Source organism: Pantherophis guttatus, chromosome 7 (assembly GCF_059756535.1).
Source record: "Pantherophis guttatus breed Tessera chromosome 7, ASM5975653v1, whole genome shotgun sequence".
In the NCBI taxonomy this organism is placed as follows: domain Eukaryota; kingdom Metazoa; phylum Chordata; class Lepidosauria; order Squamata; family Colubridae; genus Pantherophis; species Pantherophis guttatus.
The window spans coordinates 81,563,061-81,578,463 of record NC_142069.1 but is presented as its reverse complement, the minus strand read 5'-3'; the positions used below and the strand labels follow the sequence as shown (position 1 = coordinate 81,578,463).

The window sequence follows — 15,403 nt, the reverse complement described above, 5'->3', positions numbered from 1 at the left end:
AGCAACAAAGATGATTAGGGGACTGGAGGCTAAAACATATGAAGAACGGTTGCAGGAACTGGGTATGTCTAGTTTCATGAAGAGAAGGACCAGGGGAGACATGATAGCAGTGTTCCGATATCTCAGGGGCTGCCCCAAAGAAGAGGGAGTCAAGCTATTCTCCAAAGCCCCTGAGGGCAGGACAAGAAGCAATGGGTGGAAACTAATCAAGGAGAGAAGCAACTTAGAACTAAGGAGAAATTTCCTGATACTTGGAACAATTAATCAGTGGAACAACTTGCCTCCAGAAGTTGTAAATGCTCCAACACTGGAAATTTTTAAGAAGATGTTGGATAACCATTTGTCTGAAGTGGTGTAAGATTTCTGTCTAAGTAGAGGGTTGGACTAGAAGACCTTCAAGATCCCTTCCAACTCCGTTATTCTATTTCTATTTTCTCTTGCTTGTAGCTCATTTTCTGGTAGAATGTGGTTCTCATCAGACATGGTCCATCCTTCTCTCCTTTGTCCTAGAAAGCTTGCCCTCTTAAGTGCCCCCTTTTCTCTGTGGTGCTGAGCCGAGAGGCAGTCCATCCCCTATGGAGGAACATAATTGCCTTCAGCTTCAGCGTTGGTAGAACAAGATAAATCTTTCCTTTGTTCTAGGCAAAAAGAGCAGATGATGAAGAAGAAGATTGGACAGTTTATTGACGAAAGGCTTCTCTTCCATGGGACAAGCCCTTCTAGCTTGAAAGCCATCTGCACAGACAACTTTGACTGGAGACTCTGTGGCACAAATGGGACCGTTTATGGGAAAGGTAAGGTGCTTGGACCCAAACCAGAAAGGAGCTTTGTTCCCTCAGGGAAGACAGATAATGCTGAGCTGCTCTTCCTTTCGACCCACTAGGGGGCAGCATTTCACTGACTTTTTTTTTTTTTTTAATTTGATTTATATGCCGCCCTTCTCCGGAGACTCAGGGCGGCTTACAATGCGTTAAGCAATAGCCTTCATTCTTTTGTATATTTTTATACAAAGTCAGCTTATTGCCCCCACAAACTGGGTCCTCATTTCACCTACCTTAGAAAGGATGGAAGGCTGAGTCAACCTTGAGCCTTGGAGAGATTCGAACCAGCAGAAATTGCAGGCAGCTGTGTTAATGACAGGGTGCACTAAACCACTGTACTATCAAGGCTCTTGATAGGCTCTCTGAAGTTTAGGAAGATCTGGTCAGTATTTGGAACAAGAGGCTGTGAGAAACGTTAGGGCGGTGGCCTCGTTTGAAGTGTGAAGGGCAGGGGTGGGCTTCAAAAATTTTAGCAAGGGGTTCTCTGCCCGGTTGCTGGGCGGCCGTGGCCGTGGCCTAGTCAGCCTCCTGCACCATGGCAGGCAGGGAGGGGGGGCTTTTTGTCTGAGCCCGGGAGGGCCACAGGGCCACAGGAGGCTGTCGTGGCCAGAAACTAAGCCCAGGAGGCCTGTGTGTGGCCTTCCTGAGCGCCATTTTCGCTGGCAGAGGCACCACGAGCCGGTCTTTTGCTGTTTTCAGGGCCCACAGGCCGGATCTAAGCACTCTGTGAATTTGTCACCCCTGGGTTTAGAGTCAAGGAATTGTTCTGTCTGTGTGAAGCAATTTGAATATTCTTTCCCCCCCCCCCCTGTGCTGCTTTTCAGGAAGCTACTTTGCCAGAGATGCCAGTTATTCAGACAACTACTGTCCGGTGAAGGAGGATGAGAAGATGATGTTTTTAGCTCAAGTTCTAGTGGGTGAATTTGTCGTGGGGCATCCGATATACACTCGCCCACCAGCGAAATTGACCGACGTGCTCAACTCTTACGACAGCTGTGTGGATAACACATTAAACCCATCGATCTTCGTCATTTTTGAGAAGCATCAGGCTTATCCTGCGTATCTTATCTTTTACAGGGAAGAAAAGAAATGTATTTTATCTTAAAAAGATGCCTTTACATTACCATAATCTTCTTAGCAGTTTAAATGCCTATGGCCCTCTTTTTCAAATCAATCCAATTTTATAGAACCAATCATATACCTTCAGCGGAGTATGAAAGGCTGAATCGCTATTGTTGATGGATAGAAACGCAACTCTATTTTTATCACAAAGATGTTTTAAGAAAGAATACCGAAAATTTGTAAAAAAATAATAATTATGGGGTTTTAATCCATTTTTACTATCTTCGTTTCTTAGTAAACAAAGTTTTTTTCCCCTTTAGCTTTTAATATATGACGTTTATTATGGATGGGTGTTTAATCCATCAATAAGGCTGGACAAACTATTGTCCTCCTAGACGGATGCAAATTGTTATTACTGAAGACATACAGTGAGTGATTATCAAAAGAAACTCCTGTTTGCTCCGCGTATACATGTAAAGTTCGCATCAGCCATAAGATCCAGTGGTTTAAAAATATACCTGTGGTTCTGGATCCGTGATGAAAAGTTCTTCGTTTTCTATTTCAGCTAACACAATCATGTTTCTATGCATATCATCCTCCGTTTTCTCTTTTAATGATTTGATGTAACGCTTTCTGGCAATTTTCCAATTTCAGCAGTTTCGTATTTTCAGTTTAGCAAACATGTGACCCTCGCTTTTTCATTTTAGACAAGATTAGTATTACATTTCCTTGTTTTTTGCATATTGGATTATACAACATGAATATTGGGAAAATGCGATGCTAATTTTTGCCATTTGGCTTGAAAAACGTCATTGTGGTAATAGAAGTGCTAGGATTGGGGATGGCGTTAAACCCTGGATATCAAGAAACATGTAGTTGTGCCTTAGAAAGAAAACCTCTGCCACTTTATAAAGATAATCCTTGAACTGATGAGCCTTTTGTTCAGTGAATAATGTTCCTAAGCAAAGAGACTTAAGACCCAGACCTGAAGTTAACAGCTGTTGCAGTGTCACTCACGTGGTCAGAATTCGGGGACTTGGCAGCCCATTCACAATTATGACTAAAGGGGCACTTTAACTCTCACCACCAACTGCCTCTCTCCCCTGTTTATATGCCCTCCTGCTCTGCACTCTACCACCTTAGCTGATCTCCTCAATCTTGCACCTACTGCTAATGAGGGGAGCTGGCCCTGGCTACTGAACTGGACTTTGGCTGCGGAAAGAAAAATAAATGCCAAAATCAGTCTGAACCACAGCATACCAAACTAGGCACTGGTTTTGGGGTTTTTTTCTTTCCCACACCTGGCAGCTGGGCACGCCTCATAGCAGTGGAATTAAGAAAATGGCAGAGTGCAGGTGGCAAGGTCTCGGAGTGTAAGGAGCAAGGGAGACTGGGATGAGATGGCCGTGGCTTCGATGGCCGTGGCTTCCGAGGGATATTGCCAGTAGTCCCCGAGTGGTACAGTTCTAGAGCTGCCCACCACCCCACAAAGGCAGGGCGCAGGGCAGCCAAAAGGAACAAGATGGATGGAGTGGGGGAGCTGGAGACAAGCCCCTTACCAAGGCTCAGGGCTGGGTGAGACCAAAGTGATTTGGCTTGGTGTGGGTAGTCGCTTAACGACTGCAACAGGGAGACCCTGATTGCTGTCGTAAGTCGGTGTAGTCACATAATTTACAATCCCTTCGTTTGGCGACAGAAATTCCTGTGGTCCTAAATTGAGAGCTTCTGTAGTGATTTTTTTGTACTTCTTTTTTACTTCCCTGCTAAAATTGCTTCATGAATAAAATGTTAATTTTAGCAAGTGAGTCGTCTTTTTTTTTTTTTTTTTATGCTCCTTATGTGTACATTTGGGCAATTTGCAGGTGACACATCCTAGAGACATACACTGTTTTAGGTCCTTTCCTCAGGATGGCGCTATAAGGCATTGCAGGCCAAAATACCGTATTTTCCGGCGTATAAGACGACTTTTTAACACATGAAAATCTTCTCAAAAGTCGGGGGTCGTCTTATACGCCGGGTGTCGTTCTCCTGTAACCAGGCAGACCAGCCCGAAAGGCTCTGACGAGCCTTAAATGGCTCTGGCGATCCAAGCTCTGACGATCCCAGCTTCGCCTGCTAATCAGGCAACTCAGCTGGGATCGCCAGAGCCCTGTAAAAGGAAAAAAGTTTTCCCCCTCCAGCTTGCTTACCTTAGCTGCTAATCGCAACACTTGCCTTGCTTCGCTTGCCTGAATCCATTCCATCAGCAAGCCACTCCCTGTCTGCAATCAAGCAGGCAGGAAGTCGTGGACTTCAACTCCCAGAATTCCTCAGCCAGCAAAACAAAGCTGGCTGAGGAGTTTGGGGAATTGAAGTCTACAAGTCTTAAAGTTGCCAAGGTTGGAGACTCCTGGTCTAATGTCTACGCATATTTCCCCATGTAGCATGGCTGTAGCATCATTATTTATCCTTATTATCCTTCTTACTCCTCCCTCTTATTGGTATTGTATTATCATCATTCTGTTGCTTTGCATGTACACTGATCATCTGCACCATGGAGAAAAATTCCTGGTGTGTCTAATCCCACTTGGCAAAATAAAAGTATTCCATGCATTAGCTAATCTAAAAAAAAAAATCAAAAGACATCTCCACTGTTCAGTTAGCCACAACCAAGGAGAGGGTCTCCCTGGCAGGGCGAGGGAAGAATTTGGGGGGGGGGGAGAGGTGTCGTGCTTTCATTTCCGGTCACGGATTTCCAGTTGAGGATCCTTGAGTATTGTATGATCACTGACAAAAGGCTTAGTTCTTTACCCATCCTTCCAAGTGATGTTTTGCATGCAGAAACTAGGGCCTGATGACTCAGCAGACTGATAGCATTGTGATTAACACCAGCTGTCTGCAATTACTGTAAGTTCGAATCTCACCAGGCTCACGGTTGACTCAGCCTTCCATCCTTTCTAAGGTAGGTAAATTGAGGACTTAATCCTCCAAGAAAAGATTGAAGGCAAACGAGGTCCAGGCAGAAGAAGAAGATCATGGCTTCAAAATCTAAGGGACTGACTGGTTTGGACAAAACTCGGCAGCACTTTTCCGTGCGGCTGTTGATAAAAATAGGATCGCCAACATGATCGCCCATGTTCGATGACAGGGCACAAGAAGAAGAAGAAGCTGGTTGCAAATTTTGTCAGCGCACATGAAGACGCATGGGAAAAGGAGATTTAGCATGACAGGTTGGTCAATGTGTGTGTGGGTGCAGTCAGATCAGTGATGGGTTCCTCCCGGTTCAACCCGTTTCTGCCAAGCTGGTAGTGGTGATGATATGACGTCACAGAACCGGTTCTACCCCCCTCCGCGCCCTCCCCCACATTATTCTTACCTTTTATTTGGCCCACCCCCAATCTATTGCTGGCTCCTGAGTCCCAGCTGATGGCTAGAGGGAAAAAACTGTTTAAACTCTTGCCAGGGAGCTTCAAAGGGCCGCCCTACAGCTGATCAGTGTTAAAAGAAAACAAATGAGTAGACTGGTGCCTGCAAAAATAAATGGGTAGACCAGTGCCTCCAAAAACAAATGGGCAGACCAGTGCCTGCAAAAATACATGAGTAGATTAGTGCCTGCAAAAATACATGAGTAGATCAGTGCCTGCAAAAATAAATGGGTAGATCGGTACAGCTCTGCAAGCAGTTAAAAGCCTGGTAGACCAGTACCTCTGCTAAATCCTAAATTGTCACATGACCATCAAGCCACGCCCACAAAATAAGCCACGCCCCACAGAACCGGTAGTAAAAAAAGGCTGAGTCAGATGCGTCTTAGAAAGTCAGCTGCGCAGATGACAGATTACGGTCCTGCATGTCTGCCTAAGGAGCTTATAATTCCAATACGTACATAAATACGTATTATAGCAGAGAAAATCTTTTACAACTGGTCCCCTTTATGAGCTTTTGTTTGGAATTATGACAGCAATGAAAAAAAAAGTGACTGCAATCTGTCTTCAAAATTAATGACCGTTGCGTCACACACACACACACACACACACATACCCGCCCCACAATCGCGCAATTGCAATTGGGGCACTTAGCAACCAATACGCATTGATGAGCAGTTGCACCATCCTGCAGTCATGAGGTCATGATTTGCAACTTTCCCAGCTGGCTTCTGAGAAGCGGAGCCGGATTCCCTTAACAACTGTGTTGATTTGCTTAACAACAGTGGTGCTTCGCTTAACGACGGGAGTAAAATGGCTGTAAAATCCGGTCCAGTGACTTTCTTAGTGACCAGATCGTCAGTTCCCAAATGTGGTGTCAAGTCAAGGACCGCCTGAACCTTATTTTGGGGATCGTGGAAACATTCAATGGGCTCCATAGACTAGATTGTGTACATTGTATATTCCCAAATGCAGCAGAAAAGTTTTTGATAGTGCTGCTTACTGACACTTTTATGCTGTTTCTGTGCTTGTAAACATGTTTGAAATCTGGAATTTAAACCTTTTTCACAAATAGGCAATAAACTTGTACTTTCTGAATAACCAAATGTTTATTTGATAGTTCTGCAGCCCAAAAGCTTTTAATTATACCCCATTGATTTTTTAAAAATAGTTATTTGTAAATTAGCGTTGCCAACAGACCATAAGCAGACAACCTTCTATATCTGGCTACCTTTTGCTTCTGTAGAGATGCATGGAAGCAGCTAGGATTCAGTGAACTACCGTACTTTTCAGAGTATAAGACGCACCTTTTTCCCACCTAAAAGGGGGTGAAAATTTAGGTGCTCTTATACACCGAATGTAGCCCTATCCACCCACTGGCCCCCACCCTTTGGCCTCTGCCTCCCAGCAGTTACCTCCTTGCAGCAAACCGCAAGAAAAAACAGCTCCTTTCAGCTTCAGCACAGCCTAATTAGCACAAGTTGATTGGATCAGCCTCCCGACTCTCAGCTGTTTTGCTCTCAGCTGTCTTAGGCAGGGCTCTGCCGCTTGCTGCAAGGAAGAAAATTGCTTCTTCCTTGCAGCAGATTTTTTTTCCCCTTGTGCTAATCAAGCTATGCTAAAAACGAAAATGAAAGTAAAGCAGGCTGTTTGCTGCAACGAGGCAAAATTGCTAAGAGGAAGAGGCAGAGGGAGATTTCTTTTTCTTCTTTTCCTCACCAAAAAAGGTAGGTGCGTCTTATAGTCCGGTGCCTCTTACACTCCAAAAAATACAGTAAATAGGACAAGACCGAGATGGGTCAAAACTCAGCAAGGATAAATCTTTCCAGATACTGTTTTCCGAAGAACCGCATAAATTCCTTGGATTTATGTAAGTCCGGACAACAACAATCTCATTTGACTCTTTATATGATGTTGGGTTTAGCCCAAGGCATGAAGGCCTACTGTTTTCCTCATCAGTCGTTCGGTTAATGGCGAGTTTGGTCTGAATTCATCACGTTCTATAAGGAGGCATCTAAAGAACAAAGGGACAAGGCTCTTAAAACATTGAACAGAAGAACTCTCTTTAAATAGCAATAGCACCTAGACTTACATACCGCTTCACAGTGCTTTACAGCCCACTCTAAGCCGATTATTTTTTATTTATTTTATTTATTTTATTTTTGAATTTGTATACCGCCCTTCTCCCTGAGGACTCAGGGCGGTGAACAGCCAAATAAAAACATCAAATACAAATATTAAAATACAGTTAAAAAATATATATAAATTTGGCCCCATTAATTAAAACAATAAACCAAACAATTAAAAAACATTTTAAAAAGAATTAGGCCAGCCCGGCTTGTTGGAAAAGGAAGGTTTTAAGGGCACGGCGGAAGGCACTGAGGTCATGGATTCTCCTTATCTCAGGGGGCAACTGATTCCAGAGGGTGGGAGCCCCCACAGAGAAGGCCCTCCCCCTGGGGGTCACCAGCCTGCATTGTTTGGCTGATGGCACCCCGAGGAGGCCCTCTCTGTGGGAGCGCACGGGTCGATGGGAGGTCGTCGGTGGCAGCAGGCGGTCTCGGAGATAGATTACAGAGTCAGCGTATTGTCCCACCAACAATCTGAGTCCTCATTTTACCGATCTCGGAAAGATGGAAGGCTGAATCAACCTAGAGCTGGTGAGGATCGAACTGCTGGCAGTGGGCAGAGTTAGCCCTGCAATAATACTGCATTCTAACCACTGTGCCACCAGGGCTCTAAACCCTGAAAAACCCAAAGCATCATTGGATCCCCCCAAATAAGACCTGGAGTGGCCATGTGAAAAGAAGTACAACTTTCCTTGAAGACATCAAAAGTAGGCATAGAATTACACTTGGAAGGAACTCATGGATCATCTAGTCCAGAGGTGTCAAACTCACGGTATCACGTCACGTGACATATCAGGACTTTTTCCTCCTTCGCTAAACCGGGGGTGGGCGTGGCCAGCGTGTGATGCATACGGCCCACAGGCCGCGAGTTTGACATGCCTGATCTAGCCCAATCAGTGGTGGATTGCTACTGGTTCGCCCCGGATCTGGCGAGTCAGTAGTGGCGGCGGGAGGCTCCGCCCACCTGCCTGCGCAGAAGCGTCGTGTGCTCATGTGAACGCGCATGCACATGAGCAAACCGGTAGCAAACTGAATTGAAACCCACTATTGAGCCCAATGTTCCTCAACCTCCGTAACTTTAATTGGGTGGGCTTCAAATCCCAGAATTCTGCGGCTGAAATCCATACAGTTATGCTCCAGTTGCAACCATTTGTTTAATGACCATTCAAAGTTACAATGGCAAAAAGTGACGTAGAGGCTTGTTCTCACACTTGTGACCATTGCAACATCCCCACGTGATCAAACTTTGGATGATTGCAAAGGACATTTTGGGCTCAGTTGGGGTCCTTGCTATCCGGTGGCGACTGCAGATCTTTCCACCACGAGCCGGTCAAAATTTGAATCCCTACTCCTCTTACTGATTGCAACCACGATTCCCCTCTATGTTCATTGCTATCTTTCAACCAGGTAAAATCCAGAATGTAGTACTCGTTGTACTTACCTAGCAAGTCTTTGGTTGGCTTTAGATTTACATTTTAAAGCAGCCTGAATCAGCAACTGGGCAAAAAGATCTCTCTGGAAGAGAAGGAAACGTAGAAGAGACGTTATTCACTCCTAGCAAGATGACTGCAAGGCAGTGGTGAAATCCGAACCAGTTTGCTACTGGTTCGCTGGCCGCACATGCACACTGTGCACCAGATGGTCATTCTGTGCGTACGCGCATGTATTTTCTCGAGCCTCTGGGAGGGAGAAAACGGCCTCCCCAGGCTCCGGAGGCCCTCTGGAGGCTGGAAACAGGCCCATTTCCGGCCTTCTCGAACTTCCAGTAGACCCATTTGCCTTCCCCGAGCCTCCGCGCGCACCCTGCACTAACTTGCATCCAAAACAGGCCGCATGGGGACTCCTGGGAAGGGAGGGGAGGGGTGGGCGGTTCCAGCCAGGAGTGGGATTTGGGGGGTACTCCGAACTGCACAAAATCTTAGCTAGAGGTTCTCCTGAACCCCTGTGAACCCCCAGTAGCCCACCCGTGTGTGTGTGTACCTGTGTAGGACATTACTTCCTGAGGTCCCCCACAGGATAAACCAGTATTTCTAAACCGAGGCTACTTTTAGGATGTGTGGACTTCAACTCCCAGAATTCTCCAGCCAGCATAATTCAAGTGGCCCAGGTTTGGGAAACCACTGGGATAAAGGAATAAAACGCTGATGAAAAAGCCAGCAAAAGCCCGCTCTCTTCTCACCTGGGCATCGCTCCCTCCTATTTTAACAACCTGATATCGAATGGGGTACAGCAGTTCCACTGCCTTGTCGTAATGTCCTTGGTCAAACTCCACAAAGGCTTGTAGAAGGGGCATTCCCAACGTTGGAACCAGGCTCAGCTCGTGATCTTCTGTAGGAGTCCTAGGAAAGACACGCAGATCGGAAGTGACCGTGTGAAATTAACCAACTAACCCTGAACATCGGCCACTGACACTGCAAGGCCAGGGAGTCCAAATGAAGTCCAAAGCGAAGAATTGTCCAAATCTACCAAGATGTCACTGAAGGTAAGTCCTTGACTTACAAGCATTCATTTAGCGAACGTTTTAAATTACGACACTGAAAAAAAAGATTCTTGAGCTGCGGTGGCGCAGTGGTTCGAGTGCAGTACTGCAGGCTACTTCAGCTGACTGCTAGCTGCAGTTCAGCAGTTCAAATCTCACCAGCTCAAGGTTGACTCAACCTTCCAACCTTCCGAGGTGGGTAAAATGAGGGACCCAGATTGTTGGGGGCAAGAGGCAGACTCTGTAAACCGCTTAGAGAGGGCTGTAAAAGCACTATAAAGCGGTATATAAGTCTAAGTGCTATTGCTATTGCTATCAGGTCTTGCACTTATGACCATCCCGACAGTGAAATGATAAAAATTTGGGCCCTTGGCAACCAAGCATGTATTTAAGTTGATTCAAGCTCACATGATCTCCATGGTCACGTGATCAAAATTTCAGAAGCTTGGCAACTGACTCATACTTATGACAGTCACAGCGTCTTGGGGTCACTCTGGAAACCTTCTGACAAGCCAAGTCAATGGAGAGGTCAAATTCACTTAACAACCGTGTTACGGACTTAACACCTGCAGCGATTCACTTTACCACTGTGGCATGAAAGGTCGTAAAGTGGAGCAAAACTCAAACTAGCAAATGCCTCACTTAACAACAGAAGTTTGGGCCTCAATTGAGGTTGTACGTCGAGGACTGCCGCTACTCTGATCAAGGAGGTTGTAAAACTGGGTTCGACTCACTTAACAATCACCCTGCTTAGCAACAATATTCTCCCAATTTATGGCCTTAAGTCAAGGACTTCCTATAGTTCTTGGATAAGAATAGCGACCCACAGGCTAGTCTGGAAAATCAAAACATTTTCTCTATTGACTTTATGCTCCTCTTAAACACCCCACATGAAACCCTACATCAGGGGCCTAAAACTTTAAAACACTCAAAGAGCCATTTGGACCCGTTTCCCACAGAAAAGAAAACACCGGGAGCCATAAAACCTGGGTGGGCGTGGCTAACTCGATGTCACCCACTTCCACCAGTCACATGAACCCCCCCCTAGCCACGCCTACCCAGCCAGTCATTAGGGCAGAGAACTGGTTGTTCAAAAACTACAAAACCCTTTTGACCTCTCTCTCTCTCTCTCTCCCTCCCTTCCCTCTCTCTGTATCTCTCTCTGTGTCTCTCTCTGTATCTCTGTCTCTGCTCCAGCCGCTTTTCCATCCCCTGCCATCGCCCTTACCTTCTCAGGGTAGGCGAGGAGTGACTGGGAGGGGAGGGGAGGGCAGGGGGCGGGGCCAGCCAGTGGTGGGATCACCTGACAGGGAGCCACAGCAGAGAGCCCAAAGAGCCACCTGCGGCTCCGGAGCTGCAGGTTGCAGACACCCGCCCTAGAGAATAGATAGGAATAAGGAGGCCTGTTGTTAGCATTGTGAGTCACTTACTGGACCAGGTCCTGTAAAGTGGTGAGAAGCTCATTGGAAGTTTTTTGATCCTGAGCACCTAAGGAGGCCATCAGAATGTGGGCGTCGTTGAAGATCAAGATGTGGTCCTGTGCATGTTTCTTCGTCATCTGGTTTATTGCTTTCCACCTCTTACCCACATTCACCCCTAGCAATAAAGGAGCATTTTATTACATTATTTATTTTATTTCTGTAAGCTGGCCAGAGTCGTTGTGAGGGAGTTGTGTGGCCATATACATTTTCGACAGAAGTAATTGCTTTGTATACTTTGGAGTTGTCTTCTTCTGCTGGGGGCTTATTTCTAAGCCAGGCAGTCTCAGAATGAAAACAGGTTCCCTTTCCCGAAGACAGACTGTTCTCTACCACCTCCCAACTTGGCATTGACGATTTTCTTCTGCTCCTTTTTGGAAACCAAGGACTGCCACAGTTTGCCTCCCAGAAGAGAACGATGCTATTCTCCCTCACCCCAACTGCATGTCCTGAAGTTCAAGGCAACGTCTGCTTTGTTGTTGGACTGCCATGCATTGTTTTGATTAATTTGTTGTATTCAGCTGTTCCTCAGGTATTTCTTGATGGAGTTGAGCAGGAGTAGAGTAGAGTAGAGTAGAGTAGAGTAGAGTAGAGTAGAGTAGAGTAGAGTAGAGTAGAGTAGGGTAGGGTAGGGTAGGGTAGGGTAGAGTAGAGTAGAGTAGAGTAGAGTAGAGTTGACCAGGAATAAAGTAGAATAGAGTAGAATAGAGAAGAGTTGAGCAGGAATAGAGTAGAGTAGAGTAGAGTAGAGTAGAGTAGAGTAGAGTAGAGTAGAGTAGAGTAGAGTAGAGTAGAGTAGAGTAGAGTAGAGTAGAATAATAGAACAGAATAATAGAGCAGAATAATAGAATAAAACAGAATAGAATAAGAACAGAATAATAGAATAAAACAGAATAGAATAAGAAAAGAATAATAGAACAGAATAACAGAACAGAATAAAACAGAGTAGAACAGAGTAGAATAGAATAAAGGTAAAGGTAAAAGTTTCCCTTGCACATATGTGCTAGTCGTTCCCGACTCTAGGGGGCGGTGATCTGTTTCAAAGCCGAAGAGCCAGTGCTGTCTGAAGACGTCTCTGTGGTCATGTGGCCAGCATGACTCAACGCCAAAGGTACACAGAACGCTGTTACCTTCCCATCAAAGGTGGTCCCTATTTTTCTACTTGCATTTTTTACGGGCTTTCGAACTGCTAGATTGGCAGAAGCTGGGACAAGTAATGGGAGCTCACCCCGTTATGCAGCACTAGGGATTCGAACCACTGAACTGCCAACCTTTCGACTGACAAGTTCAGCATCTTAGCTACTGAGCCACCACATCCCTTAGAATAGAATAGCATAACAGAATAGAATAGAACAGGAATGGAATGGAATGGAATGGAATAGACTGGGATGGAATAGACTGGGATGGAATAGACTGGACTGGAATGGGATGAGACGGGATAAAACAGAACAGAAAGGAATGGAACAAAACAAATAATAACTCAGTTCCTCACTGAGGTGCTCACTGTTGCCAAACTAAACACAACTCTCCAATGGGACATCCAGCTGAGAGTTTCCAATACTTGGAGCTGAACAAGCTTTTTGTTGGACAGGGAATATAAATATCAACTTAAATTGTAAAGAAGAAGGTGAAACAAAATGAAGGCAGTCTTTTCCAGAAAACATTTAGATAATATACGTATGCAAACTCTTTTTTTTTTTTACCTTCTAATTCAAGCCTATATAACATGGAACTGTTATCAACGACATCCAACATGGTCCCACTCTTCTGTAAGCTAGGAGCAATCTGCAAACCCAAAATCATTAAGAGTTTAGATGGAGCTACCATGTTTCCCTGAAAATAAGACCCTGTCTTATATTTTTTTGAACCCTGAAATAAGCACTTGGCCTTATTTTCGGGGAGGTCTTAATATTTTGGGGCGCGTGGAGCAAGACGGGGCTCCTCTTGCCATTTTACCTGATTTCCAGCTCTGCCTCCTTAACCCTAACCAGAGGAAATAGCGGGGATCGGCTGCACATGCGTTTAAATATTTTTAGGGAGGGCTTATTTGGGGGGGGCTTATTTTGGGGGGGCTTATTTTAATGCGTGCGCTCAAAAGCCCGATTGGGCTTATTATCCGGGGAGCTCTTATTTTCGGGGAAACACGGTAGTCTTTCCTCTTCCTGTAACCTTATTCCTACTTTGCGTTTTCTGTACAGCTATGATTCCTGTTTAAAAGAAAGGATTCCACAGAAGAGAGGAAAACCCTTTAGGCTATTCCAATCCTAAATGACAAATAAAGTGCACACGTGCTAGTAATATCAAAGGAGAAGTGCCCTCAAACGATACTGGCTACCCACAAGAAAATGGGCCTCAATATATTAAGTGTACAGGAGATCCACAAAAACCGCAATTTCCTACGGCACAGACTTTTCTTCTCGCGCACATTTCTCAGGCTAAGCGAGCAGTGACTCATAGACAACTGCCTAGAGGGTAGAGTAGGGCTTAACTGCTGAATCTGGACTATCTCTAAATGGCGGTACAGCAGGGGTGTCAAATACAAGGCCCGTGGGCCGGATCTGGCCCGCGGGGTGCTTAGATCTGGCCCGTGGGGCTGCCCTGGAAACAGCAAAGGACCGACCCGAGGTGCCTCTGCCAGTGAAAATGGAGGGCCTTATGAGCTCCATTTTCTCTGGCACAGGGTTGCAGGACACCATCCCAGCTGAAAACAGAACTTGTGAGGGCAACACATGCCCCCCCTCAAGCTCCAATTTCGCTGGCAGAGGGTCGCAGCAGAAAACGGAACTCGGGAGCCCTTTTTCACTGGCAGAGCACTTGGGCCACCACAGGTGCCCCTGACACAAGTGACATCATGTTGTCTGGCTCCCTGAGGGCAAACACAACCTCGATGCGGCCCTCAATGAAATAGAGTTTGACAGCCCTGGAGTAGAGATACAGAGATCTCCACAGTGGTGGTATGCATCCGGTTCTATCCGGCTCGCACGAACCGGTAGCGGTGGCTGCCGGATGCTCAGCCCACCAGCCCGGACGTCATCGCGTCTCAATTTTGATGACCTGCGCATGCGCGGAAGTCCCTCCACATGTGCGGAGATGCGCGTGCAAGCAAAGTGAATGTGCGGAAAAACCTTTCTCCACAGAACCGGTCCCTGGTGCCCCAAAGGTTGGGGGCCGCTGTTCTAGCGGTCACCTGTAACAGAGATTGGGTAACCTGGTGGTAGAGAGAAATGTGTCTTTACTCTGAAAAACTCTCTTGTTGCCTACTCAGGAGCATGTGGTAGAGCCGCGGTGGCGCGGTGGTTAGAGTGCAGTACTGCAGGCTACTTCTGCTGATCACTGGCTGCCAGCAGTTTGGCAGATCGAATCTCACCAGGCTCAAGGCTGACTCAGCCTTCCATCCTTCCGAGGTTGATAAAATGAGGACCCAGATTGTTGGGGGCAATAGGCTGACTCTGTAAACCGCTTTTAGAGGGCTGTAAAGCACTATGAAGCAGTATATAAATCTAAGTGCGATTGCTATTGCTATATATTGTTTAAAAAGAAGGAGCACGTATTATGTAAATCATATTGGCATGCTCAATTTGCAAATCCAGTTTTATTTAGTACAGAAATGTAGTTATTTCACAGGAATATAAACTCACTGCTTGAGGCGCAACTGATAAGAATACAATTAAAGCAAGAAATCTAGTACTTACGTGGGCATCATAAATTGTCAAAGCAGCCTCATAATCACCCTGCAGGCATCATAATATGAACAAGAAGGAAGAAGAAGGAAAAAAAGTCATCAGAATTATAATATCTCAGGTTCAAAGCCAAGTAACCTGTTGTCCAATTTGCAATTACTGTGCTCTGGGATCCAAAAGAAACTGGAGAATATAAAAAGCCCAACAAACAATGATTTGTAAAAACCACATTTCTGGCCAATCAATCAATCAGAATAGAGCTGGAAGGGATCTTGGAGGTCTTCTAGTCCTACCCCATGCTCAATCAGGAGACCCTATAGCCATGATGGCGAACCTATCGCACGGGTGCCACA

General features: G+C 45.7%; 2 protein-coding genes across 3 annotated transcripts in view; one reads left to right on the top strand and one right to left on the bottom strand.

Annotated features, from left to right (window-relative positions):
* The window catches only part of LOC117678906 (protein mono-ADP-ribosyltransferase PARP12-like), a 34,835-nt gene extending 31,155 nt beyond the window's left edge, over positions 1 to 3,680 (top strand). The window contains exons 12-13 of the mRNA XM_060684161.2: positions 643 to 794; positions 1,646 to 3,680. Coding sequence (XP_060540144.2) covers positions 643 to 794; positions 1,646 to 1,926 — 433 coding nt within the window. The 3' untranslated portion in view covers positions 1,927 to 3,680. The remainder of the gene's footprint in view (positions 1 to 642; positions 795 to 1,645) is intronic.
* Positions 3,681 to 6,374: 2,694 nt separating this feature from the next.
* The window catches only part of TTC38 (tetratricopeptide repeat domain 38), a 30,607-nt gene continuing 21,578 nt past the window's right edge, over positions 6,375 to 15,403 (bottom strand). For both annotated transcript variants that reach the window (XM_060684120.2, XM_087874303.1), the window contains exons 9-14: positions 15,063 to 15,101; positions 13,074 to 13,155; positions 11,323 to 11,488; positions 9,593 to 9,752; positions 8,855 to 8,928; positions 6,375 to 7,298 (exon numbers count right to left, since the gene is read on the bottom strand). In XM_060684120.2, coding sequence (XP_060540103.2) covers positions 7,205 to 7,298; positions 8,855 to 8,928; positions 9,593 to 9,752; positions 11,323 to 11,488; positions 13,074 to 13,155; positions 15,063 to 15,101 — 615 coding nt within the window. In that variant the 3' untranslated portion in view covers positions 6,375 to 7,204. The remainder of the gene's footprint in view (positions 7,299 to 8,854; positions 8,929 to 9,592; positions 9,753 to 11,322; positions 11,489 to 13,073; positions 13,156 to 15,062; positions 15,102 to 15,403) is intronic.